This window comes from Labrus mixtus, chromosome 24 (assembly GCF_963584025.1).
Source record: "Labrus mixtus chromosome 24, fLabMix1.1, whole genome shotgun sequence".
Lineage (NCBI taxonomy): Eukaryota > Metazoa > Chordata > Actinopteri > Labriformes > Labridae > Labrus > Labrus mixtus.
In genome coordinates, this window is record NC_083635.1 from 7,012,665 (window position 1) to 7,037,517 (window position 24,853).

The 24,853-nt window shown below is 41.9% G+C and overlaps 1 protein-coding gene across 1 annotated transcript in view; it reads right to left on the reverse strand.

Moving 5' to 3' along the window:
* LOC132959702 (gamma-aminobutyric acid receptor subunit gamma-3-like) overlaps window positions 1-23,198 on the reverse strand; it is a 58,683-nt gene extending 35,485 nt beyond the window's left edge. Inside the window, exons 1-2 of the mRNA XM_061032883.1 lie at window positions 22,741-23,198; window positions 22,109-22,263 (exon numbers count right to left, since the gene is read on the reverse strand). Coding sequence (XP_060888866.1) covers window positions 22,109-22,263; window positions 22,741-22,808 — 223 coding nt within the window. The 5' untranslated portion in view covers window positions 22,809-23,198. The remainder of the gene's footprint in view (window positions 1-22,108; window positions 22,264-22,740) is intronic.
* Window positions 23,199-24,853: the final 1,655 nt, after the last annotated feature.

Here is a 24,853-nt window from a genome sequence, read left to right on the forward strand (position 1 = left end):
ATCAGGCAATTGGGTGAGAGATTAAGGGATAAAACTACACCAAGTATCTTTGCAAGATTTAGGCCCATGAAAACCCAAACTGAAAAACTCTGGTGAGAACGCAGCAGGATATTCTCCGGAGAATTCAGCTCGAGCCAATAGGAGGGGGACGTTTATATCCTGTGACCGGTCCACAGAGATCGTAGTGGTCGCATGCATACAGTCCACAGTGTTTCTTGTCTTGTGTTCATTCCTGCCTCTCTGTGCGTTTCCCTCCAGTCTTGATCGCCCTCATTGTCTTGACCCGTGTCGTTAGTCTCACCTGTGTCTGATTACACCATGTCCATTCAGTCTCAGTGTTCCTTCCCTCTTGTTGTCAGTTCATTCTGTCACAGTACATTGAAAAAAACAAAGAGCAGAACTCACAAAAAACGATTTTATTCTAAACAAAGAGGCGGGGTGTTGTGCCAGTGCGTCAGTTCCACATTTAAATGGCTGCTTTAATGTCAGTCTGCCACCAGATGTCACTGTTCTTCCTGATGATGAAACTCAAAAATAGAAAGAAAAGTCCCAGAGGTGTCATAAGGCTTCATCAAACTTACTATCAAGAAAATGTCCAAACTGAAAAATTCACTAAAGCTCTAAAACACAAGGAGCCAAGAGGAATCAACGGGAACAGGGAACAACCGACGACTGACATGGACCAATGACTAACGATGAACCCAGGTGAGGCTAACGACACAGGTGAAGACAATGAGGGCAATCAAGAAACACTGAGGACAACTACAAAGTACATCTTGACTGAAGACTCAACCAGTAAACCATCAACACTAGGATAGGTAACTAACTAGGTAACAAAACAAGGAATACACTAACTAAACAAGAGGAAGCCATGACAGTTTTGTACCTTTTTACAAGTGTAAAAGCTAGACTTATAAATAAAGGTGAGGGGAGAAAATAATGTGCTTTCAGCTGCAGTGTTTTAAACAGTGGCCGATCTAACACCCTGCTGTGCCCGACCAATCAGAGACATTTAGCTCTGCAGGGGCTGCATGCCCTGTTGTCACGAGTCCCTGGACCTTTAGAGAGTACATAACCCCTTAGCAGGGTCTTTTTTTTTGGGGGGTACAACTAACTACATTTTTACCCTGATAGATTTGGTCCAGTTCCTCCAAAAAAAAAAACACAGTTCTGTGGGAAAGTTCCTCCAATCAAAAACGGGTCTAAAGAAACCATTTGCAAAGCAGTACAGCCTGATTTGCAGAATCTTTCCAGGCAGCGTTTCCAGTTCCTTGAAGAGAAGCCCCTGAACCCTTTTAGTTCTGGGGTCCTTTGGTCGGAAAAAGGGGCTTTTGTCGGTATTTAAACAATGAGTAAGGTCTTTTACCTGCTTTTTGCAAAGTGGCTTGAATTGGCGCAATTATGTACAAATGAAGATTGAGACTTAAATATTGCTGATTCCACCCTCTCTCCCCCAAGTGGGGAAATTCTGGTGATATCTGCATTTTCAACTCCCAGATGGTGTTTTCTGTTGGCATCCTTCTGGTCAGTGGCTAGCATCCGAAACCTTATTTTGACAATTGGTTGGAATCAGTACTGGGATTCAAGCCCAAGAATAAGCACAGAATCAAATTTTTAGTTGTCATATGGGGAAATCTGGCAATGAAGGCACACTGGGGCGATATTGACAATCGCTCAAATTGCAGAAAAATGGACGAGGCATTGTTCAATGGTGTGAACTAGGGGATAGAGTATGTGCTAGCATGCACAAGGGGAACCAGCCAGTGAGCGCGCTCAACAAAAGACAAAAAACAGGTATGAACAATATCCACTCATTTGAGAATTATGTAGACTTGTCCAACTCATCTGGATGTTTTGGGATTTTGGGTCAGAAATGCCTGGAAGAAAACCTTCCGTGACAATAAAACCAAAAATTGAAATACCACCAGAAGGGGAAAGCATACTGTGTGTGTTTTAAAAAAAAAAAAAAAAAAAAAAAAGCTGATTCGTTGCAGCTTAGCAGGTCTGCAGCATTTTGGAACTGTAACATCCTGAAGGGAATTGTCCTTAATCTACACCGCGGTGCGTAATCACGGCAGGCGTCGACTAACAGCATCTTTAAAAAGATGACATTTTTGACTGATTTTTTTTTTTAGCATGGTTGTTGTGCAGAAGAACACATAACACTACTCACTCAAGCTAGGTTCATTTTTTTTGTCTTTTGAACTAAAGGGGGGAGGGGGGGGGGGGGGGTCTTTGAAGAAACACAGCTGCCATAGAAGCTGAGCCGACCTGACATACGTCCAAACAACACATGACAGATTCATGATGCAAAGGTAATAATAGGCCTCCTGAAAGAAAAAAAAAACAATATTCAGGATTTGTTTTTTTCACTTCTGAGTGTGTAACCCTAACCCTAAAGGACAGAATTAGACAAAAAATTTGAATCTCACTGTGAAGCAAACCAACCTATCTCCCAACCTATCTGTCTATACATCCATTTAGTAGCCCACTTCCTGTGGAGGAGCCACGATCCACAGAGGCTATATGAATCTTTCTCATCCTTATGTTGCTCATCATCCTCCTCCTCCTCGCCTTGGTTTTTAGAAAAGCATGACAGGCCTCATCTGTATTACCACATTACCCTCTGGGCCTCTGTTAAGGAGAAAAAGGCTTTTATGCCCTAGCTGGCATGACAAATGCATTACACATTGTCAGCCCTGTAGAACACACACACACACACACACACACACACACACACACACATGAAGGCATATCCCAGATGACCATTCAACTCCCATATGCTCAACGTCCAAGACAGAGTGCAGGCCTCAGTGGGCTGTCAGACGCTATCCTGTATATCAGCCACACATCTCTGAGGGCCTTCAGGCTGAATGCCTCTGAAACATATTGTTTGACATAAAGGCATATTGCAAGGTTACATTCCTGAGAACATTTTTTCAAGGGGACATATTATGAAAAATCCATTTCGACAGAGACGCATATTTGTGTAACCTGAGTGTCTACCGACCCACAAAATGTGAAATAAACCCATCCAGTCCTTTTGTTTGTGGAGAAACACAGAGAAAAATGCTCCGTTTCAAATTTGCTCTCCTTATGACATCATAGTGGGATTCTGGTAAAAAAAAAAAAAAAAATCCTCTCCCCTCCCCTGATATCTCCACTCATTGCATTTAAAGAGACACACACACCAAAACGGAGCGTTCTGAGAGAGCTGGTTTATACAGGGTCACAAACCTCCTCTGGTGCTTGATTCATGTTATATTTTGACCAAAGCACAGCACAGATGTTTCATTTAGAACACTGTTTGAAAAGGTGGAAAAGGGGGGGGGGGGGGGGGGGGGGGGGGGATATGTGGAATGGTATTGAACCTAAAATGTATTTTCATTAAGATGCAAACCAGAAAAGCGACTTTAAAACAACTCTCTTTTTAAAGACTTTTTAAGCTAGGCTCATAGTGGTATCCCACCTTATTTTACAATGTCAATTAAATTCAGCGTCTTATTGAATTAGGCCCAACATAACGCTGTATTTACACACATAGCCCAGGCTTTATGCCCCCTCACTTATGGGCATATCCTGTTTAGTTATTAATTAGCGCTAATCTCCCGACGTAAATGTAGCCTCTTATTCCCCAGATGGAATGAAAGAATGAGGAAATGAAACCGTGCTTCCGACTCTGTGAAGAGGGGAAGAGACGGCGAGAAACTAGTAGAAAAAAGTTTCTCCCGACCAGGTTGGTTTTCACAGACTCTGTTACCATAGTAACTGACTCACAGCTAAAGTTACCCCTCTTTCTCGGGTCTGAGTGACCTTCCTTAATGAAACATATAACCCAGAATTCCCCTCAGCAGCCTCAGAGTTTGCACTAAAGCAGCTTTCTGAAAGAGATCCCTGCTCTGCCTTTTAGGTTATGTTATCCTTTTTGAGATTTCATTATTTATTTCCTGTTTCCTGTTTCACTCTGTGTTACCTACCTCTCCTCTCTTGTCAGATCCTCCCCGTCCTGTCCTCCTGTGTTTCCCTCCACGTTTGATTGTCTGCCCTGCCCTGATTGTCTCCAGCCGTGTCTCCTTCCCCCTCCCCTTCACTTTAATATTTAGTCTGTGTCTCCCCTTCCTTCTGTGCCAGTTCATCTTTACACCCAGTGTCAAACCTTCCAGGCTTCGTGTTTTGAATTTTTGGTATTTGATCTCTGCTGTTTCTGGATTTCGACTTAGCTTGCTCCCTTTTTTTTTTTGGATTTGTCTGCCAGTGATTCTGTTTTGCTTCTTTTTTTTACATGTATATATATATATAAGTATAGACTTCACTCAGAGACTGTTTCGTGTGTGTGAGTCCAATCCCTTGTGGTTTTATGGTCATTACAATATCTGTAGTGAAACTGTTTGTAACCCATCTATTCCAAATGATGAAAGCACTTTGGCTCAGCTCCTGTTGTTTTAAATGTTAAATAAAGGGACATGACTTGACTTTAATCCAAGCATAAAGGGCTTCAATTTTTTATGTAGGCTAATGTTTGTCTGCGACCGACATTAAAGGGTTTCCATTTGTTTGTGTGAGACATGCACATGCTATGGGTCTATTTATCTGCTGGGTCAGTGATGTAAGGAGATCTGCAGGTGTGTCAGGAAGTCAAGTTGAGAAACCACATGGAGTACATTGACTGTATTACCCCCGAAAATCAGACACTTTTCAGCAGCAATCAGACTACACTTCGAGCTAGTACATCAAGAGTACAAATATACCCAAACCATTCTTTATGCATGCAATTAAGTACACTTTTCTTTTTCAACCCGGGGTTGCACAATGGCCCCTAATCATTGGCTCCATTACCGCAGCTCCACTTCCACACTGCATGGCTCTGCACCACACACGTGTAGTCCATACAATATGTTTTCAAGGCGCACACACACAGCCGCAATTTGTTGATTACAGAAAAAAATGTCACATCCGTTGAAGGCTCCAGGAAACTCACATAGAGCTCTATTGATTTACATAAGCTCTCTCTGCAACATTGTATCAAGTTAATTTGTGATATGATCAACCTACTCGTGCAAAAATGTCAACTCAGCTCATCTAAACCCTCCTACAACCCTAGGATTTGTGTTACACCTGCCATAGAAAAATTATCTATTAATGTATATTTCCATTTTTTTTTAATGGTTACTATTATTAACTTCAGTCCTCACCATATAGCACATATTAATTGTGTTTCAATCGTCAATCCACTAAAAGACACCAAACAAGAGTCAACAGCAGAATAGGCTGTTTGGCATTGGCAGAGAAGATTTGGCACGTTTTTCATGGGCGCAACCCCACATACTATACTATCCTTACAAATGTGGCACCATTTAAAAGGGAAATAAACAGGCTTTCCAACTGTATAAGATTGATTGCCATGAAGCATTGTTACAACAAATAAATAATCTACCAAACACACATTTCCTTACATTTTGTGTAATGTTTATAATAAACACCTTTGGCACAGTTTCCCTGCAATATCACCGATGTAAACAAAGACATACTAGCAGGCTTTTGTTTTGGATGCTATGTCAGTAAAACAGTAAAAAATAAAATTCCAGTCCCTCACTATCATGGATACATGAAAAAATTACTAACAATTTAAATTCATACCACAATGGCATTGTATTCAAAACATGTAATTTCAATGGGAGTCAATGGCACAAAAAAATTACGAAGGACTAAAGGTGTGATTTTTTTTTTTTTAACATAGTGTATTGAAGAGTTGAGAAAAAAATGTTCATGAAATTTTAAAATTCAGCCCAAAATACACACTTGTGGCAAAACTGTATGCCATATGCATCAACACAGCCAAAATGATCCACATAAAACTGTCTTTAAATGTCAAAAAATGCATTTTGCAAAAAATGCATGCAACAACATTGCTATGAGACAATTAAATGCAAGTATCTTTGCCAGTGTTTACTAGTATTTTTCCATGAGTTGCTTCATGCTCTCATTAGTCTGTCACTGGACACTGACAGCAAGACAATTGGCATCAGCGCCCCAAATTTGTGAAAAAATGATGCGACAGGGAAAAATAGGAATATAGATAAAACTGCACAAATTAAGGTACTTTTCAATCACACATTTTCTAACTCTATACATATGAAGTGAAGACCTCTTTAACAAAGATAGGAAAAAAAAAAAACCCCATGGCACGTAAAACTAGTTCTGCCTCCAGAAAAAGTTTGAATAACTGAAACTGCGATACTGCATGTGGGGACAGGCACCATCTGGTCTTTGGAAAGCCGTTAGAGCAATGGCTAAAAATGATTTTTCCAATGCTGTTTGACCCACATCTGTACATTTCAGTAGCTGCTAACTCCAAGGACATGCTGCATCAAGCCATATGCACAGCTATAAAAAACGGGAAATCAGCAGCAAACGCCCAACTTTTGGAAACATGGAATCCTTCATGGGTTCTGTTGAACTCTTCTTCCCAGAAAGGTTGTTTTAGCCAACTGCCTTTTCAAAAATTGTCTATAATCATCTCCCCGTTGCTGATTGGCTTAGCCTAGCATTAAGAATGGAGGCAGAAAGAAAATGCCAATTTTCACAGCAATAAACCATTCCTTACAATAAATGCACATCATTGTTTAGTCCACATTCTTTTGTGGGCTTTAAGCGTTTGCAGGGTATAAAAGCGGCATGTGAAATCCTATTTATATGTCATTTCTCTAAGTAAAATCTTTCACAACACTCTCAGCTTTTCACAGCAATCCAAACCAGGAAGACGGGGAAAGGAAGAGAAATGTCTGCTTTCAGCATGCGAGCAGGTGGCGTACAGTGACTTTCAGAGCTTGATTGCTAGAATCAGAATCCTGCTGCTTCAAAAAAAAAACAAAAAAAAAAAACACAACCGCTAAAATCAACCGAAACAGTTCTGTTCAAGGTAGAAGAGCCTGCAATACGCAGCACAACTTAAAGAACTGAGGGAACTAATCAAAGCGTAGTATTTCAAATTGTTGCATTATCAAAAATATCAATTATAGCCGTTGATTCAACATAGTTTAACTTGTCCCTCTCTTATTTAGCAATACTTGGCTACCTTTTGAAATGATTTTTTTTAAAGCATATTTGCAGCCAAATCCTCTGAATACCTACATATAGTCTTGCAATGTTTGTTGGTATCTAGGAATCTTGCACCATCACCTGTTGATCATGCAGTTTTATTAGTCCAAACATGATATTGACACTCATTTCGTTGGACCGAGATAAAGGATCAACTTCAGGCGCTCTGAGAATTTGGTAAAACTCATATATTGTCTTTGTGAATGCATGAAATAAAACCTGCAAGCCTCAATGAACAGACTTTTCCACCACACAAATATTGACCGTGTGTTTACACAGCCTCTGCATTTGTGTTTGTGCATGTAGGTGTATGAGTATCTGAGAGAGAGAGAGAGAGAGAGAGAGAGCGAGCGAGCGAGAGCACATACTGTACTGTACCAGATTAGATTCAGCTCTCTGAATCCAATATAAAAGATCTGGGCAGGGGAAGGTGTTCGTCCTGTCTCTGAGGTTTAATGAGAACTAAGCGAAGTGAAAGGTCTCACAGTTTATGAATTGCCACCAGGCAATCACACAGTTTACACCAAGCAATAACCCGGCACAATAGGGGAGGGGAGTGGGGGGGGGGGGGGGGGGGGGTTGTTCCAAACTAACACACATGTATGCACACCATGCGGAGGGCATTTTTGTAAATGATCTCTCAGTTCAATTTCCTTTTATGCTTCAGTATAATGAAATCACCACCACAAGCTCTTATTCCTGCTTTTACTTGCAAATGAGTGGCATATTATACTTTTATTTTTTAAATGGACTGAATTGAAAGTAAACGTGACTCACAGATTTAATGAGGGCGTTCAAAACTATTGAAGATTCTGGTCAAATTGGATGAAAATGAAAAGCCCGCTAACGCTGAAGGACTGTATCATTTGATGATGGTGATTTGAACTGTATATCTGCCATGACAGAAGTTGAAACTATATGGGTGACAAGACATAATACTGAGGGTCTTAATCACACCCTAAGCTTCAATCATTGGGTGCTGGTCGAATTTAAACTACTTCCTCAAATTTAGAACTGGTACCAATGTTAACTTTTGGTGAGACTTTCCTGTCTTTGTAACGCCAAATATTTTATGGTCGTTGTATAAAATGAATTCAACTCCATGAATCTAATATTTGAATGGTAAATAAACATTCCTGAAGACTAAACGGTTAGTCATTTCAGGCGTAGTGCAGAGAACTGCAGTGAAAGAGTTACATCATTTCTGTTTTAAAAAACATTTTTCACTAAACGAACATAAAATTTAACTATTCATGTCAGCGTTTTTGGTTTGATTTGAACAGTTTACAATTTCAAAAAACATTGTATCCAAAAGCAATGTTACCACCAGAGACGAAGCAAAAAAAAAAAAAGAAAGTCTCCTCACCCTTCAACGCAACCGATTCCCTGGCTAACCAACACTTTCACTGGAGTGGAGTAGTCATGGGAAACACAGATGGAAATCGATTAAATGGTTAGACCTCACAGGGATGGGAAATGTGTCAGCCATGATCCAGTCCCAGCTTGGTCTTATTACCACCTAATGCACTACACTTTGGTATCAGCCAGCCTCTCTAAAGCCCTACATGATTGCTTGGCCATTCCTTTGTGGACTGTCATTACCTTGGGAATGCAGAAGGAATGAAAGCTGAAACAAACACTTAAAGAGAATTAAAAATCATGTTTGTGGTCAGGACCGGCTCCCTGTCTCCTTGGTTTATGAGTGTATATTTATAAAAAAAGGGACAGGAAACTGCCTACACTAGTACATATTTCTGCAGGCATTGAACTTGGCAGGTAGCTCCATATTTTCAGCATTAAGGAGGTGGTACTGTTTTGCAAAAACAAACTATTCATTTGCTATTTTTATGCGGTCATATTATGGGTAAGAGTCTGTTATTGTGGGCACATTGCCTGTCAACACACGGGCGGGCATCTCCATTTTTGATATGTGTCCAACATGAGATGATGACACATGACATGAATACCCATGACGGCTCATTACATGAGCGGTATGTCAAGATGGACAATGAATCCAGGCGCGTCTCACCCGTGGGTGTTGTGGGTGTTGCCACACCCACACTTTCACTGAAACATATTTTCATCCCCCACACTTTTTACCAGGTGGAGTCATCGATGAAAACCTATTGGTCAAGTAAGATTTATCAAGTGACAATTAAGCCAATCGTAGCTGTTCGATTGCAGTTGAAGCACGGTAAAGTTACGTGCATTTAGAGCTCAGAGCTAACAAATGTAGCATCCTACATGTAGCATCCTTCTGAAAGAGAGTTAGTCACCCAAACAGATGTTTTTAAGATAAATCCACCTCACAAAACGTGTAAAAGTCTAACATTTTCTCCTCTTGGTTGTTATTTTAGCTGTATTTATTTACTCCCGTAACTTTACGATGTAGCGGAAGGCACATAAGGCAATAAGAAAAGCAAAATAAAAGCATCACAAAGTGCAGTTTTGAATCTTGTTTTTAGAGCTAACTGGGTTACTCACAATGGATGTTCATAAAGTCAGTGTCTATTTATAATCTTTTGTAACTTTGTCTTGTTGTGTGATGTGTCAGCTGACATTAGTTATTGGACATTAAATGAAACAGAATGTGTTGATTTGCTAGAGGTCGGTAATATACTAGCATTAGAACACCCGCACTTTTAAAATCGCTGCTCCACCCCTGAATGAATCCACCATTTGCAGCTTTTTTTCAAAAAATGTAAAGAAGTATATTTGGGCAATGCACTGCATCCAGACGCGCTGCTTGTCAACAGGCAAGGCAGGCAACTGCTTGGGGGGGCCCAGGCCAGTAGGGGGCCACCAAGGGCTGACAGACTTCAAACCACAGCAGTGGCTCAAAATGTGCACATTTTTGCAATGACAGTGGGACACCTCCCTAAGGGGGCCCCATATGACAACACTACCTCTCGTTGCCCGGCTAAGCGTGGCATGCATCATCAAGGAAGTGATAATAGTCAGCGAAGGAAAATGAAGAGGAATGATCTGTCTGGGAGTGAAAAAAAGAAAAGAGAGGAGGAAGATGAGTAATCGTCCGGAGACTGGTAGACATAATGGGGATGATAATGCTGGTTAGAGGGGCCCCCAATTAATCTTTGCCTGGGGCACCAACAGACTCTAGAATCGCCATTGACTGCATTCCCAAATGAGCCAAATTGTATATGAGTAAATGAACAAATTGTAGAAGTTGCCGTGCATTGCACTACATTATTGTGGTGGTCAGAAAACGACTAGTTGCAGTCAACATTTATCTCATCTATACACCTTTTGGAGGTCAGCACCTTGGTGCTTGTTCAATTAGTAATCGTTTAAATCAAACTGGTGTATAATAGGGTTTACTGCACCTCCTATAAACTTCAGTCTGATTTTGAAAAGTACTGCTTTATATTCCTTTTTCTGGCGCCAGAACTGTGCAAAATCTGATAAAGCCTCAAGTGGTGTCCCTTGCATGCACTTGTGTGTACATTATCCTCTATAAATAAATCTAACCCTGATCCGAATGTTCCACTGCAACACAACCTTCTGTGCAGTGCAAAAAACCAAAAAGGGCTTTAATTTAATAACAGCAGAACACGCATGACCTATGACCTCAGCGTGTGGGACAATTTGCGTTGTGTCTAAATGCTACATCCATTTCTAGTGTCTATACTGAATCTGAAACAGACTTAGTTGGGCATGCTAAATAAACATCTTTTGAATTTCATACAAGCAACCTGTAGTGTTAAACGAAGGAAAACATTGTTAATCCTTAGACACACAAATACACACAGATGCAGACCCACACATACAGCAAAATAGACATTTGCATCATAGAGCTCATAAAAGGTGACTCCATCCACTAGCTTCTGTGTGTGCTTCAAAGGCTGTGCATCCATTAATGCCAGCTGCATCCGTTTGTGTGTGTGTGTGTGTGTGTGTGTGTGTGTGTAGCCCCTACATATTCGTCCCACAGGTGATTGTCGGCTCACCTAACCTGGTCAGCTCAGATGTGAGAAGAAGCATTTTGCCAAGACTTAAACTTCCCTTCATCTAATGAAATGTCACCGGACCTGAAATATTGAGGAGGCCCAGCTGAGAATGTGAGGTGTCGCCGCTGTGCACAAATGTCAGCTCTTTGAGGTTCAAGGAGAGGGGTGGGCCTGCAAAGGGAGCGAGTCAGCGTCAAAGTCACAAAGGTTTTGAGCCAGGCGAGCAAACAGCATCTTTTGAGGTCCAAAAGAAAAAAATGTGGAAGCTCTCAGTGTTTCTTCCTTTTTACAAAAAGCATCAGGCGTAGGATTACGTCTCAGTGGATCACAGAGTTAAGTTCTCCTCTATTCCATCTGGTAGTGGGTGTGAAGTCTTCCCTTTGAGGAGGAAGTCGTGAAGCAGAATTGAAGAGTTATCATATCAACATTGTAAGCATACTTCTTTTTGGAGAGTCATACTACAGCTTTAAAAATATGATAGTTACACGATAACAATTTCTCGCTGCTGAGGTCCTAGCAGGCCGTGCATCCAGGGACGTCGGGTGGTCGTAGTGCCAGACAACATCGCTAAAGGTTGGGGAGCTCCGTCAACTCTAGATCTAAATAACATGTTTCTCTGTGAGTAGTAAATTGAGGAGCCGACTAACTCAATCCTTAGTTCCTGCCATATCCAACAAAAAGAGTGCAACATACCTTTGGGTATGGGTCCTTATGAAACAATATTTCAAGAAAACACTGATGTTAGATCACATTAGTGTTGTAGTCAAGACCACACCAACCGAGACCAAGACATCCTGAGGCCAGGGTGTACCGAGACAAGACCAAGACATTTAGGGATTGAGACCAAGACAAGACTAAGACAAAGGTAGGGCGAGACTGAGACAAGACCAAGACATTTAGGGATCGAGACCAAGACTAAGATCAAGGTAGGGCTAGACTGAGACAAGACCAACACATTTAGGGATCGAGACCAAGACCAAGGTAGGGCAAGACTGAGACAAGACCAAGACATTTAGGGATCGAGACCAAGACTAAGATCAAGGTAGGGCTAGACTGAGACAAGACCAACACATTTAGGGATCGAGACCAAGACCAAGGTAGGGCGAGACTGAGACAAAACCAAGACATTTAGGGATCGAGACCAAGACAAGACCAAGACCAAGGTAGGGCGAGACCGAGACAAAACCAAGTCATTTAGGGATCGAGACCAAGACTAAGATCAAGGTAGGGCTAGACTGAGACAAGACCAACACATTTAGGGATCGAGACCAAGACCAAGGTAGGGCGAGACTGAGACAAAACCAAGTCATTTAGGGATCGAGACCCAGACAAGACCAAGACCAAGACCAAGACCAAGGTAGGGCGAGACTGAGACAAAACCAAGACATTTAGGGATCGAGACCAAGACCAAGGTAGGGCGAGACTGAGACAAAACCAAGACATTTACGGATCGAGACCCAGACAAGACCAAGACCAAGACCAAGGTAGGGCGAGACCAAGACAAAACTAAGACATTTAGGGATCGAGGGATTAGGCATCCTGTGTGCAGCGGGCGTTAACACAAAATCATGAAGTTATTTTCTGTAAATAGCTACTGATATTTTCATCATTTTAACTGACTAATGCCATTTTAAGTTCATCCATCTCTCCACCTGCCTGTTTTGAACTTGTAAATCTACAAAAGAGGTTCAGTCCCACATCGGCACCTTTTTCACGCTTTTAAAACAACAGCACATCCAGGTATTAAAGAGGAGAGATAAAACGTAAATCAGCGGGGAAAAATAACCATGAATATGTTAAGAGAGCGAGTGTTATATCTCATCATTTACATGCAAGGCAAACACTTCCTTGGAAAAAAAACAGAAAAAAGCGAGTCTGAGCCTTGTCACTAAGATTCCTCAAATCTGATATCCTCTGGTTTTATGCTTTAATAAAACAAAGCTTACGTCTAAATCTTTTATCAAACAAGGGGCTGCTGAGTATAATGTACGAGGATATGAGTAGAATTCACTGAAACCAAACGCTGCAGTGCCTAAATCCCATCCTCCGCTCTCATACTTCCAGCGGAGTAATTGAATGTGACAAGACTTCAAGAAACAAAATATATGAGGATTTTAATATAGGATGCAAAGTGGGTCAGACTTTCCACTTGTACTCCAAATGTGGACTACAAATGCTCAACATCCAGCCATTCATAGTAAGTAGGGGGGGAGGGTTTAGAGGGTAAAAGTAAAGGATCATGTAGAGACAGAAGAGCGAGGTGACTGAATGGGAGAGGTTGAAAAGAAACAGATGGAAAAACAAGGCGAGAGAGAGAGAGAGAGAGACGGGGAAACAGAGCAAGGCGATGGTGTCTGAGCAGGTTTCTATTTCTGACACACACAGCTGGCTTTTATCAACTCAAAAAGGTCTTCTCTTTAGCGACACAATCGCACATCTTAATAATGCACACATCATTTGTGTGTTTAAGCGTGGGTGAGGCAAAGCCAAAAAAAAAAACCCAAAATCTTATAAATAAACAAAAGCGATGAATAAATATAGATGCAGGGAACAACTTCAAACAGTAGCTGCGTTTTGGCTACAGTAACACACACACAAACAACACAATCATCGCCTATTGATATGCACACACAGTCGTTCCTTTTTTTTTTTTTTTCACTACGCAGACTTAATTGTCGGCGCCAGACAAAGGGGACAATATTGGTATATATGGTTGCGTGCGACCCGGTCTGTCAGTGTAGATCAATAGTGTGTTAGCGGTGGACAATTACAGGCTTCAGTCAGTGTCCTCTGCTGCGATCACACACACACACGAGCTGCAGCTGGATTAGCAACCGGGCTATATTGATCAGAGGGAAAATGAGTGCATCATTGAGGACAAATTACTCCAAAGAAAATCAGAAGTTCTTGTTTTTAAATCGGACATCTTTTATCCCTTTTTTGATCTTGTTTTTTTCAGTGGTTTTTAAGAGAAATTGCATGTATTTAAAGGGGACATATTATGAAAAATCCACTTTTACTTTTTGAACATATATCTGGGTAACCTGAGTGTCTACTGACCCACAACATGTAAAATAAATCCATTCCAGTCCTTTGTTTGTGGTCTGCATAAGTCTTACAACACAGAGCAAAATGCTCCATTTCTAATGTGCTCTCCTTGTGATGTCACAGTGGGATTCTGGTAAAAAAAATTAAAAAAAATCCCCTCCCCTCCCCTGATATCTCCACCCCCAGCCTAGAACAAAACTTCTGTGCTTGTCAGCCATTTTTATTCTCGCTACAGAGGAGTGATGTCTACGGGGAAAACTCAGTGGGGGGGTCATTGCATTTAAAGAGACACACACACCAAAACAGAGCGTTCTGAGAGAGCTGGTTTATACAGGGTCACAAACCTCCTCTGGTGCTTGATTCATGTTATATTTTGACCAAAGCACAGCACAGATGTTTGATTTAGACCACAGGAGGACTGTTTGAAAAGGTGGAGAAGGGGGATAACATATCCTCTTTAAGTTCAAATAGCTTAATGACATGTTTTTGTATGCTTGGCTGCTAAGAAATAGTTTCTCTTGCAATCAGCACTGGGAATCCTTCCATAAGATTTTCAGCGTTGTCTCTTCCAGTTGGACAGAGTTTTCAGCCATGGTGTCTATTGCTGATTATATTCACTTTCCAGATCTCCTTTAATGGTTTCATAACTGACAGACTTTTCTGTTTAGATGCCCCAAAACGTATTTAAGTCTACAATTCATATAGCAGACGCTTTCATCCAAAGCGACAGACATGACAAGACAGAATAGCACAACATCCACAGCTGTTCTTGAGAGTTCTAATCCGCATCAAAACCGTCCCGAAATCGTCATTATCAGATGAAACTATCGTCATCATCATCACTATCGTCATCAATAATATAAAGTGTGTAGGTATTCATAAAAGAGTTGGGTCTTTAGCTTTTTCTTAAAGGTGCAAAGGGCCTCGCAGATGGAATGGAGTTTGATTCCACCACCAGGGGGCGACAGAGGAGAAGAGTCTAGTTAGAGACTTAGGGCCATGTTGTGAAGGTTGGATCATCATTTTTGATTTTGTCGCATTCTTCCCTGGCGTTGCTTGTTTCCCTTGCGTGCTTCTTTATTTTAACGTTTCCTAGTTGAGCCTTTACTGTTTCCTCTTTTGTTTTGTCATTTCATATCCTTGTGTTTCTCTATGTCATAGTGTGCCATTTTCTGTTAATAATCCTGAGTTTATTTCCAGTGTTTGCTGATGTATTTTATAGTTCTTCACCCAGTGTTTCATGTCTAGTTGTACCTCCTGCCCTCATCAGTTTCACCTGTCTTGTTTGTCACACCTGGGTTCAATCACCCCATGTCTAGTTAAGCTCTGAGTTCATTCCCTTCTGTGTCTGTTTGTCATATGTCAAAACCTTTGCTGTGTCTCCTCGTCAATCTCTCCATGTTTTTTTTTTTTTATGACTGTGTGTGGAGGCTAACGATGTAAAGCCACATCATCTTTCTCGCAGTAGTGATGACCATTAGTAAATAAACATCTATTCATACAAGTTAGTCTTAATGAGGCAGTATCATCGTTGGAGCATGGAATGGTTAGACCCAGAATATCAAACAAAGAAGACCTCTACTCACTACTCACTATACTGATGTATAAAAGAAATACATGGTCATGGTCTTGTCTTGGTCTTGTCTCGGTATCGCCCTGCCTTTGGTTTTGGTCTTGACTCGGACTCGATCCCTAAATGTCTTGGTCTCGCCTTGGTCTCGCCCTGCCTTTGGTCTTGGTCTTGACTCGGACTCGATCCCTAAATGTCTTGGTCTCGCCTTGGTCTTGCCCTGCCTTCGGTCTTGGTCTTGACTCGGACTCGATCCCTAAATGTCTTGGTCTTGTCTTTGTCTCTGAGCACTCTGGTCTCAGGTACGTCCTGGTCCCGGTTAGTGTGTTCCTGACTACAACACCAGTAAATCTGTGAATGTAATTGAAATGTATCTGCTGGTGACGCTGCGACAATTGAAGACCAAATCCCTTTCCCAATCCAGCAAAGATTCTCTGTTCTAAGCAACAGGCCAAGTGAGTGTAACCTCCCATCACCCCAAAAGAAAGGCACCAAATACTGTATTTATGTAATGTATGTGCATTCCTTTTATTTCAGCAGAGCATGAAAGTCTTTTACGCCTTTGATCTTATTGTTCACCCCCCCCCCCCCCCCCCCCCAACCCCCCAAGGAGCTGGGGATTGGGCCACCACCCCTAACAAAAAAAAAAACCTGGGGGAAACACTGAGGGGCTTTATAACAAGTTTGCCAGAAAAGAGTGTGTAGTTTAGAAACCACACCACTCTTTGGTCCTTGTTGTTAAATTGGACTCTGTTGCTACGTATGACACATTTTTTCAGAAGCTGTGATTGGTTGATCCAACAAAATGGAGATAAAAAAAAAAAGTCAAACATAGAATCTAGTCGGACATTGTGTAATTATGAAATTAGCATCTGTGTGATACTATGTTACACTTACTTTTAAAAGTATAAAGCCTACCAGATGTTTGAAATCACATGCTCACTTGTGCAGCAGCCTCTTCACATGCTGATCGTTATATCAGCATGTGAAGAGCTTTAATTAGTGATTGGATGCACCTCTGGAGGTAACCACATGTAGAGAAGCTCAACATGCATGTCTCACTTTGTACTGAAAACAGATTGAAATGTCTGCACTAATGGTTTTAGTCTGTTCGGCCCGACTATTCAATAATTATAATAATATTATAATAATATTCTTCATGAAGTGTTTGCAGAACATTTCTTCATTTTCTCCTCAGTTTTAATAAACTCTTCTTCCTGTTAGAAGTCCTCCACACAGTTTGACACATTAGGAGCTCTCTTAAGGACTAAGACGCTTTGTGAATAACTTTCATCTTTACGAGGATCTAGTCTTAACTTTGAGGGGGAAATTCTTAGAAAATGTCCTGATTCTTTTCTCAGAATTGTTGCCACTAGTAAGGTAGTTGCTAGCACATTGTAAATAGTACCACTGCATTCCTTATCCTTGGAAAATGTAGGATTAGCCAAAATCAAGACCCTAGGTGTTCTAGAACCTAAGATACCAGGTGGCGGCCATTTTGAAAATGGCTGCCAATGGCGCCATTGGACAAATATACTGTACGATGGCCCCTATAGCCAAAAATCTTCCTTAGGGCATGTTCTATGCCAAGTTTCATGATTTTATGATCAAAAGCACAATTCTTTCACATATCTGCTGAACTATAAGGAATAAAGCAAAAAATTTAAAAATCTTGTTTTGTAAAAAAATCCACTTTATTGAGCTAAGTATGTGAGGTCTGTGTTACTTAGCCGCATGCCTTTTAAGGTTGCCCTGAAGTCATTATCTCCACGCTGTTGGACACTTACAGTCTTTTGTAATTTGTGAAAGAACTGGTGTATTTTTAGATCGCAGCTCAGATCCAATTAACTGAACCCCTTAAATCATCGTCTGAACTCTACATGCGCGTGGCTGCAGAGACCTCCCAGCATGCAAAGCTCTCCGTTCTAGCCGGTTTTGTCCGCAAATCTCTGGTGAGCACGCTGATACACTCACCCCACACACACACACACACACACAGGGACGTCCTCACGCTGTACATGGGGACTGCACAGATCGCAGACAGTGATCACACTCCTCAGCCAAAAGGAAAGTGACACAATAGGGACACAAAGGCATTTCATCTTCATCCGAGGCGAGCCGCTTGTTTATCGGTTGAGGTTGACGCTCAACACTTGTTCCTCCTCTGGGGAAATGTGTGTCGCTTTTCTCACAAGTGGACCAGTTCCCCACTTTATATGAAAATTAGACTCACTGCTGACGCTACAAGACGAGTGGAGGAGACAGGGGGGAAAAAAGGAAAAAGGAACTTTTGTGGATTAGAAAAAGAATTCTGAACAAGCTTTTTTTTGACGAGCACAATTACAGAAAATTTGGTCACTAATCAGAGGATGGTTGCTAGATGACAAGGATAGCATGTGCAGATGTGCCGTCAAAAAATAATCGGACAAACATTGTTCTAAAAATGTTACAGAATGTAGTTAAAAAATCGTCTGTTTGGAGGTATTAGCAGCTTAGATTGGAGGTATAATGGGGGCTCTGAATCTGGTGTATGTCCTCTTCAATATCAGTCTCTAAGACCAAAATAATGTCACTGTCAGCGCACCGCCCACCCCTCCCTCAGAGTGCGGCTGAGTGCAGCCATTTGTAGGACTTATCTCCATCCTGGTGCATGCAGCCCCGGGCTTCATTCTGTTCTTAAATCTTTGAATCATTTCAGACCAAACAAAGTTTTTTTTTTATTTTTTTATTTTTTTTTACAGTTTGCAAAGTCTGATGGTTCAAAACCCCTGGTCTCCAACTGGTTTACAGCCGCCCCCCTTTGTAGGTGTAGGTGTGTGTGTTGAGAGACTGACTTTGATTTTTGTCAAACTCCTCGGTGTCTGTTATGAAAGAGCCACACTGCGCCGACTTCAATCACCGGCTGCCCATGTGAGTCGTCTTGTTTTTTTATGTGAGTGTGTGTGCGAGACGATGAGCTGATTTTACAACGACTTAAATGTCCCAGATCTGTCTTTGACTCAGCGTCATCCTCTTGGATGTGTTCATCTGTGTGTGTGTGTGTGTGTGTGTGTGTGTGTTTGGCTACCTCTCCTAACCTGCAGACATTAACATTTCATGGACGATGCCGAGGTTTGTCGGCGAAATCAAATCAAACTTTCATCCTTAATTGTGTAAGCGGGGCTGGAGGGAGTTTCCACATCAGCGAGGTGAACCAACTCGGGCACTAGTTGGGGTAAAAAAAAACAGACAAACATTTTATTCCCATGACTGTGCTATTGGCTGTCACCTTATTGGTCATTTCAGATCTCTAGCGAAACATTCCTTGAACTCTCTACTTCCATCGATGGATCCAGTAGATGTCGCCCTTGAGCAGCAGCATGAAACCAAAACAAACTTCAATCTGGCGTTTTGACACCGCCGCTCTCCTCCAGCCAAACTCCTCCAACTCCCCCTTCCCCTCCAATTTGGACCAAGGAATTACAAAATGGAACGCACCATAATTAAGCAGCATTAAGCGCAAGTGGCCAACATAACAGGCTCAAGGCGCAAATGCCTGTGGCCTGCATTGTTGTGTTAGCAGGCTAACGTTAGCGCTCTGTAGTTAGCTCGTAGCTTCACAGAATGGCTGTGATCGGAAACGCTCGCAAAGAGGACCCGGCCGTACCATCCTACTTTTCTTTTTTGGCTACCCTTCTGTTGGGGTGCTGAGCGTACCAATCGGACCCTGAATCACGAACCATGAATCATCTATCCCGTTCTTTCAGCGGTAATGAAGGACTAAACACAAAACCTGCCATTTTTTAAAAATATCCTGTGGATTTCCAAAGAGCCATTCAGGCATTTTTTTTTTGTTTTTTTCCACTAATATCGTAGCACTGCCCAATGGATGACCTCGTCGGAGGTGTAGAACTCAGTTGCCCTTTGTTTACTGAGTCGCATTCTTCTTCTTCATTGAATTTATTAGCAGGCTACACTGTGTTGAGCTTGTATGATGTCACGCTATATGACATAGCTGACGCGGCTATTGCTATCGGGCTAACACTCTGCTTACAGAATAAGGGTACGGCTGGCTGTGGAAACTGAAGCAAGATCAGGGTTGACCGTACCAAAGCGTACCAGACTAACCTGAAACCTGACTATGTAAAAAGGACCAATCAGCATTAAGCAGCCCATTCATGTGACGCTCTTTATGCATTTGGGAGCAATCCCGGATGTTCAGTGTTTTGTGCAGGGACTCTAAGGTCAAGATACTGAGGGGGCGGAGCTGGGATTGATCCTCCAACCCTGTGATTGAGAAACTACAGACTCTCCCAAATATTCTGTATCTTCCAAAGTTTGGGGAAAAAAGACCGCTGCAGGCTCATTTTTTTCAGATATAACTTCATAGCCTTTTTTTTTGTGCTCACAATGAATAGATGAACATGATCCCCAGCATGGGGGGGGGGGGGGGGGGCATGTGACAGTACACTGCCAGAAACAAGACAGCAGGCAATCAAAACAACTGAAAAATTAATAGTCACACATGCTTTTATTCAAAATGTAGAGTAGAGCAATTCCCGAATGATTCCCACATAAAAGGTTGACTAGTCGTCTGATTGTGCATCACGGCATGTTACCGATCGTACAGCATCATAAAGAATCCCACTGACTCTCGCTCCCCTAGTCCAACAACCTTCCATGTTTGTCACACTGCTTTAATTCTCTTTAAAAGCAGTGATAATAAAATTAACTTTTGCTAATGAGTACCACTGAGAACCTTTTTTTCCAATCATTCATTGGCTCAAGCTAGTTACCATTTGAATAGCAGCCAGCCTTCCTGCCTCTCTGAAGAGTACTCCTCGTCTCTGCAATCAAGGCTGGAGTTCCATTGTGTTGCAGAAATGATGGGGGTTGCAAATAAAAAAATATATTTTTTTTTAATCAAGACAAGACGAGGCCAAATCAACATGTTCTGAATGGACTTACTGAGATGTGAGAAGTGAATATGAACCAATTTTCTAGAGTGTTGCAGTAGATAAAAAAAAAAAAAAAAAAAAAAAAGCCAGGTCCATGCACCAACCAATCTACAGGAAGTCCCCTGCCGCACAATTACCAATAAAGACTGGAAGGTGTTTTTTTTTTTAGAATACCCGATAAAAGCTTGTTTAGCACATTAAGGGCACTACACATTTGGCTTCAATGGAAACCATGAGCGCATATGTATCCAGACATTTTAATGTTCCAATGAAGAAAAAATAAATTCTGGTTGTTTTCTCCAGATCTCATCTTATTTTTCTTGTTATTCTCTGGAAAACAAAACTGTTTTTTTTTTTTTTTTTTTTTTTTTTACATCATTACGACATATTCGTTTATTTCCATGTCTTGATAATGGGATAACTTTCTGGCAATCTAATAGGCTGCTCAAGGTGACATGCTATGCTGCCATTGTCGATACACTAAGCTAACTTAAGACTCGTCCAATCAGGAGAGACTTGTGAGTACAGGAAAGGATTTATCACAATGGATAACGTGGGAATGTGACTTGAGGCGCTTGGCCTCTAGGGGGGGGGGGGGGGGGGGGGGGGTCGGTCGATGTGTTTTGGAGGGTGACAATTCTGAGTGTCAACAGAATCATTCGCTTGTCAATTCATTGGAAACATGAAGAAAACATGACAAAATCCGCCATGAAATCAAGAAAACGAGAGTTACATATGTAACTACGGTTCTCTGAATTCTGGATGACCGCCAGAGGCAGTTCGACCGAGACATAATTGACTTGTATGCTACAATTTGGCCCCCTGGCCGTGAGAATTAATGGAATGCGGCCCTTGCTGTGACCAAAGTTGCCCATCGCTGAGCTAGAGGGATAGCTTTTATCACATTTGTGCCAAAAGTAATGAATAGTGCATGTACAGACTTGTAAAGTTGACCATTTTTTCACTGCTCGACATTCACCCCTTTCCCATTTTCTAACTTGCTAAGTTGTTATCAAGGTCGACCAGAGGAAGGTCCAATAGTAACGAACTGAACGGAGGCATATTGCCACCTACCATACCATAATGAAGTCGGTCAATTAATCAGTTCCCCATCGGAGGACAGTATTCCAATTTAATTTCCTGGTTGAGCTCTAACTGTAGCTACTAGCAAGTGATTTGAGAAAGGCCTGGATTTAGGCAATGTCCATAAAAAGATGGAATCTTGGTTTGAAATCAAATGTAACATTTGTGTCCAAAAAATGGGAACTAAAACACGCAAATAAATGATTTACTACACGAGCTACCTCTGGATAAACATCCCACATCCAGTGATGCAGCGTCGCCCGTTTCAGCACCATGGACAGCTCCGCTCCCAGCCAATCAGAACCACGGACAGCGCCAGTGACAACAACTCCACTCCAAAGTTTCAACGCCATATGCGGCACGTAATCTTTCCACTCAAACTCATTTTAAAAACGTAATCTTACCCCCTATGTCCGGCCGTAGGTTCTTGTCGTACTCCTTGAGTAAGTTGTTCAGGATGAGCGTGGCGTCCTCCTGGTGCGACCTGGGGACCAGCATTTGATTGACAGTGGCGTGGTGGTGATCTTCATCGTCGGCGCCATATTCCAGTAGATCACAACTGAAAGGTGTAATAAAGGAGGGGAGGGGGGGGGGGGGGGGGGGGTTGTTTACCCTGAAATGACACCCTAGATCACCCTAAAAAAACAACTGTGTGATGGTAACTTTTGCCGCACTGCAAAGCATTAGACGTAAACTCTATTGAGGCATATCCATCTTGTTGGAAATGATAATCAGTCTGTATTCAGTCATAGCAGTAAATGGTTGCTCTTGTTTTTTTCTGTGTGCTCCTGTGAGCGCGTGTGTTTTTGTGCGTGCCTGTGTGTGTGTGTGTACGTGCGCGCCCGGGGAAAGCCCCTTTCGGAAAAATAAATAAATAAATAAATAAATAAAAAAGCACCATGCATTATCAGCCGGACTCATTCACAGAAAATGATGCGCAGTTGTCCTTAAAATCATCCATCAGTCACCTGTGAACTTTTAGAACACCTCTCATGGTCAGGAGCATGCAAAATAAAAAGGTGCACATTAGACTCACCTTGCACCTTGATCAAGAAGAAGTATGAAGAAGATGATCGCAAACTTGATTGTCATTTTCCCATCCATGAATCACCCCCCCGATCACTAAAAATTGATGGCTGGAGATCCAGGAGTTTTTTTTTCCCCCTGCTGCGATAAGTGGCAGTACAGTAGGTGTGCGACCATCAATGCGTTCGCCGAACTTCCCTCATCCGCCCACACACTTACTTCTTGCGTGTCATCTGCGACCACACACACACACACACACACACACGCACACACACACACACAGTGGTCTTTTCCCACACTCCCGCCCCCACCGGTCCACTGAGCTCGTCGAAGGGGGGGATCCTCCGGGACGCACCCCGACGATCAATCAAGTCTGATCAGTCCAAGCGGCGCGGGAGTCGAAGCGACTTGATTCAGTGGCACCCTCCTCTCTCTTTCTCTCTCTCTCTCTCTCTCTCTCTCTCTCTCTCTCTCTCAAACGTCTTGTGTGGGCACCAGAGTGGTGGGGTGACGCTGTCTGCTGCTGCTGCTGAACCTTTTAGAAGATGAACATCTTTCATGACTCATACACCGTGTATGAGCGCTACATAGATACCTGGATCACAACTGCATGAGTGGAAAACAAAAATGCATCTTTACTAGTAGACGCAGGCTACGTCATTTTTTTCTTCTCTTTATCCGTTTTCATGTTTTTTGGAGCCGTCTCAATAATTCAGGCAAATTAACTATGATGAAACAGATCTTGAAATATGAAGGAACCAAGACTTCACTAAACTCCAGAATTCCCATTTCCCCTGATAGTTTTACGTTCTCCAAATATTCTATTACCACGCAGCTTATCAGACCGCATGAAGTCATACATGCACAACAGTTTCAATGACGTGTACTTGAATTTCATTGTGATGTTTGCCCCCCACTCGAAGTCACATCAAGGCTTCTTGCCCACAACATCACAGCGAACTCTCCCTCTGAACTTAAGAAAGAAGTCTAGGCTCGTTCAGCTTTCAACTCGTGAGGCATCAGAGGCGTCACCGCCCCCTGGTGGCTGAACACGCAGAAATGCTGCAACCACTGCAACTGATGAACAACCGTCTTCAGCTTGCATTTGCTGATTATTAATTAACCAAAAAGAAATCCTCCAATGAGACGTTAATGACTCCTTTTGCTTAAATATAACCCTACTTTAGAGGTCAGTCCCATCAATACAATCTGAGGATTGTAAGATGGTTGTGATTCACTGACAAAGGGTTTCAGATGCAAACATTTTGGGACAGCCTTTTCTTAGGTTATCTGTCCCCAAAACAATAATGTATTTTCGGCCATGATCTAATGTGTTGCAAAGGGTTTAAATTGAACCTTAAAGTTACAGAAGTTACTCTGATAAGTACTCTGTATCAGTGTAAATTTCTAAATTGTGGGCTGAGAAATATGGAATACAAAAGGAAATAACAAGAAATGTAGATTCCCCTCTTGCACTTGCTAATTATTTCTGTACGGGGATTTTATAATTTTTTTTCTTTTTAAAGATTTATTTATGGGCTATTTATGCCTCTATTTATAGACAGGAAGTGGACCACAGCCTCCATACATGTTGGTTGGCAGTGGCGATTCTAGAGTCTGTTGGGGCCCTAGGCAAATGTCAATTCATGGGGCCCCTCTCAGTGTTTAGCAGTGCAGTCAGAGTGAATGCTGTTAGATGGGGTCCCCTTTAGGGGATGTTTTCTACTGTCATTGCAAAATTTGCACATTTTGGGTCGCTGCTTTGGTTCAAAGTTTGTCAGCCCTCTTGGGCCCCCCTATTGGTCTTGGGCCCCAAGCAGTTGCCTGCCTTGCCTGTTGACAAGTAGCAGCCCTGTTGGAGGGGACGCCCCTTTTGAGCAGCTTTTTTTGACAAATGTTACAATGAAAAATAATTTGAATGCCACTTACGTTCATCGTTTTTATTTGGTCATTTTAAATATAATACACAAAACAAATAAAGTGCATAAAACAAGGAATGAATAACAATCACGTAACGCTACGATGGCTTTGCTGCATCTTTGCAAAAAAACTAAGTAATGGTCTCTGTTTAAAAAAAAAAAAAAAAATCCCCCAAAAATCCAACAAAGTTAATGATTGAGGCT